Source organism: Castanea sativa, chromosome 6 (genome assembly GCF_040712315.1).
Source record: "Castanea sativa cultivar Marrone di Chiusa Pesio chromosome 6, ASM4071231v1".
NCBI lineage: Eukaryota > Viridiplantae > Streptophyta > Magnoliopsida > Fagales > Fagaceae > Castanea > Castanea sativa.
The window spans coordinates 43,930,403-43,934,644 of record NC_134018.1 but is presented as its reverse complement, the minus strand read 5'-3'; the positions used below and the strand labels follow the sequence as shown (position 1 = coordinate 43,934,644).

Sequence of the window (4,242 nt, the reverse complement as noted above, 5' to 3'; positions counted from 1 at the left end):
ATGAGGACAAAGAGGGTGCCAGTACCCTAGGCCATGACAGCATCAGTGGGAGAGAAAAGGAAGAGGCCTGACGGGAAAGTGTTCGAGGAACCACCAGTAATCCCATGTACCGCAGAGGAATTGAACCATGTCCTGGACAAATGGATTGGGGATGGAATTGTCAGGCCATTTACCGTGTCTAGGCCACCAACTGAGGAAGAAAGGAAGAACCCCTTGTTTTGCATAATTCATAATTATGTCAAGCACTCCACCAAGGACTACTGGACCCTCCGTAGACTTTTTCACAAGAAGCTAAGAGAGGGAACCCTGGAGCTCACTCAGAAGGAGCTAGAAGTGCAAAGGAACCCCCTGCCCAACCACAAAGGGAAAGGGGTGGTGGCTGTGGTGATCTATGGGAACCCAGCAAAAGCATAAGAATCTGAAGGATCATTCCACCGAAGCACAGTCAGGACTCTCCAGAAAAACCCTAAGTTCAGGTCGCTATTCAACCAACTAGGATTTGGACCAGAAGCAAGAAGGGTGGCTACAAAGTCCCCATGAGTATAGCAGCAGATTCAGGAATGAAATGTTTCACAGCAGAGTCCCATGCTAGTCGAGCTTATTTAGAGACAACTAATGCAATAACCTTCACTGATGAGAACATGGAGGTTAAGCATCTAGACCACCGTAGACCCCTTTATCTAATGGCCACCATAAATGGTGTCCAAGTTAGAAGAGCATTGGTAGACATCGGGGCATCGCTCAACCTCATAGCCTTGAGTACCCTAGAAGCAGTGGACTTGACTGGCAGAAGGATCCTGGGGGCTCCCATGGAGATAGCAGGATTTAGAGGATTAACAGAATCAACTGAAGGATATGTGCAGCTGGCCTTAAGAGTGGGACCGATAGTGGCCTTGACAAGATTCCATGTGATCAATTCAGAGGTTTCCTACCATCTACTATTGGGGCGCTCATAGCTCCATAAACACCGTTTTATTCCATCCACATACCATCAATGGGTTAAAGGAAGATTGAATGGGAAGCCCGTAAGGATCCCTGCCAATCGTAACCCTTTCAGCCAAGGGGAGGTGAACTTTGTGGAAACAATGTTTTATGATGAGTTGGAACCGGATGACGAGAGCCCCACGCCGGGGACCCCAGGAGCACCTATCTTGGAAGAGAAGGAAGGAGGGGGTACCTATGACCTGAGAAACCTCTTGGAGAAGAAAAGACAAAAAAGAGAGCCCAACTCCTTAGGATCCCGAGAATGCGTGGTGGTACGAGAACCTGGAGGAAGGCTAATCTATCGTCTATGAAGGTGCGCGGGGCCTGAATGCATCATGCAGAAGGGTCCCAGACCACCAGATTGTATGATGGCCCAAGAGGAGATCCTAGAGGAACCAGTTAAGGAGGCCCAAATTCAGCCTAAAGAGGAACTCAAAGAAATAAACTTGGGAGCCGAGTTGGGATCCCAGAAGCCTATTTTCATTAACAGTTAGCTAACGGCATAAGAAAAGAAACAATTAGTGGCCTTACTCCAGAAATACATGGATGTGTTTGCGTTGACCTATGATGAGGTGCCTGGGCTGGACCCAAGACTAGTGGTCCACTCTCTCAACGTGGAGCCAGGAGTCAAGCCAGTAGTCCAGCCAGCCAGGGTCTTTCACACTGATGTAGAAGCTCAGATAACTCAAGAAGTCAAGAAATTGCTAGCAGTTGGTTTTGTCAAGCCCATCCAGCAACCCAAGTGGCTTTCTAATATAGTACCCGTGAAGAAAAAGAATGGCCAAATCCATTGCTGTGAGGACTTTCGCAATTTAAACAGGGCATGCCCAAAAGATGAGTTCCCTCTACCTAATATTGATTTCCTTGTGGATTTAGCTGCAAGAAGCTCTATGTTTTCATTTATGGATGGGTATAGTAGATATAACCAAATCCGCATGGCTACCAAAGATGCAGAAAAGACAGCATTCAGGACTTCAATTGGGAATTTTTATTACACTGTGATGCCCTTTGGCCTCAAAAATGCAGGGCCACATACCAGCGAACCATGACGGCTATCTTCCACGACATGATGCATAAGGAGATGGAAGATTATGTGGATGATATTGTGGTGAAATCAAAAACTAGGGCAAGACACCTTTAGGTACTTGAACAAGTTTTTGAAAGGTGTAGGAAGTACAAACTACGCATGAACCCCATGAAATGCGCCTTCGGGGTGTCTGCTGGAAAATTCATTGGGTTCCTGGTACATCACAGAGGCATAAATGTGGATCCAACAAAAGCCACAGCCATTGCCACAATGTAAAGGCCTATAACGGTAAGGGAGCTCAAAAGCTTCTTGGGGAGGGTCTCCTACATCAGGAGGTTTGTGCCAGGGTTCGCTTCAGTCACAAGTGGTTTATCCAAACTGTTGAAAAAGGAGATCAAGTTCACCTAGGGAACTAAGCAACAGGAAGCCTTCCAAAGGATCCAACAAATCATGAATCATCTTCCCACCCTCCAAGCACCAGTACTCGAGCGACCCTTGTTGCTATATTTGGCATCAAACTCTCAGGTTATAAGAGCTCTGCTAGCACAAAAGAATGATGATGGGAATGAGCAACCCATTTACTATGTGAGCAGGACACTTAAGAATGCTGAGACCAAGTACCCCAGGATAGAAAAGGCTTTCGTAGTGGTCATCTACGCATCCCAAAGGCTAAAACGATACTTCTCGGCTCACCAAATCCTTTTGGTGACTAAGTCGCACCCCATAAAAGCACTACTACATCAACCCCTCCTAACGGGAAGGATAGCGCAATGGCTGGTCCTACTCTCCCAATACAACATAGGCCTTAGAACCCCCAGGGTTGTCAAAAGTCAAGCCATAGCAAATTTGCTAGCCCAGTTCCCTAGGAAGGAAGAGGGCTCACTAAGCAAAGAGATCCCAGGGGAAGTGGCAGTGGTAGAGCTCCTAGGAAAGAAGTGGACGATGAGATTTGACGGGTCAGCAACGACAACTTCAAATGGATTAGGAGTTGTACTAAGTTGCAAAGATGGGGACACCATGCCCCTATCTTTCAAGCTTGGATTTTCCTGTTCAAATAATGTGGCTGAGTACGAGGCATACCTGACTGGGTTAACCATAGCACTCAGCATAGGAGTAAAACATATAAGAGTTTTAGGAGACTCCAATCTTGTAGTCTCCCAGGTGAAAGGTGACTTTACATTAAGAGAGCAAAGCTTGGCAGCCTACAGGACTTGGGCACAAAGGCTGGAGCAAGAATTCCAGACCTTTAGCATAGAGTACACCCAAATGAGTAAGAATAGGTTCGCTAATGCACTAGCCACCCTGGGATCCCAAGTGCCATTCAAAGGAAGAGACACTTTGGTAAGGATAGGTAGGCAGGAACATTCCATCATAAGGATCCTCAAAAAGATGTTCCCCGAAGAACCCGAGCAGCAGGATTAGAGGAGTGAGGTCGAAGAAAAGTTGAAAGAGGCAGGACATGGAGGAAGTATCAAAGAGCTGAGGGACTACACTCTAATAGAAAGGGAACTATACAAGAGGCTACCCGAAGGGATCTTATCCAGGTGTATCAATAGGAAGGAAGGAAAGTTGAGATTAGAAGAGCTATACAGCCAGGCCTGTAGGGTTGTAGAAAAGATCAATCTATACAGAAGGATGCAGCGCATGGGGTACTACTGGCCAAATATGAACAAAGAGGCAGCAACTATACAAGAGAAGTGCCAAAGATGTCCACTCTCGATAGACAAGGAAGAAAGCTATACTGTATTCGTTATGAAAGATTGGCGGACTCCATTCATGGAGTACTTGGCCCCAAGGAATCCTACCAACAGACAGGACATTGGCCCACCAGCTCATGAAACTAGCGGTCAAGTACTTCTTACAGAATGGGATCCTATTTAAGAAGGAGTACAGTGGGGATCCCTTAAGGTGTCTAGGACCAAGGGAAGCCAGAGAAGTAGTGTGGGAAGTCCATTCCGGTGATTGTGGAAGTCACCTAGGAAAAAGAAGACTCTACAAGCAGTTACTACTATTGGGGTACTATTGGGCAAAAATGAAAAGGGACTCCAAGGAACTAGTTAAAACTTGCCACGCCTACCAAGTACTTGGAGACGCAATTCATACTCACCCAAATGTGCTGTGAGATATGACAACACCATGGCCTTTCCACACTTGGGGGCTTGATCTCATAGGGCCTATAAACCCACTTCCAATGGTTACATATAGATCTTAGCAGCCACCGAGTACTTTAC

At 46.4% G+C, this 4,242-nt stretch overlaps 1 protein-coding gene across 1 annotated transcript; it reads left to right on the top strand.

The window, feature by feature from the left end:
• Positions 1-2,461: 2,461 nt before the first annotated feature.
• LOC142640015 (uncharacterized) lies at positions 2,462-3,433 on the top strand. The gene has a single exon (XM_075814129.1). It carries the CDS (start codon positions 2,462-2,464, stop codon positions 3,431-3,433), a length of 972 nt encoding a protein of 323 aa, XP_075670244.1.
• The last annotated feature ends 809 nt before the right edge of the window (positions 3,434-4,242 follow it).

Coding starts and splice junctions, on each gene's coding strand:
- LOC142640015 (XM_075814129.1), top strand. CDS start 2,462: ATGAATCATCTTCCCACCCTCCAAGCACCAGTACTCGAGCGACCCTTG.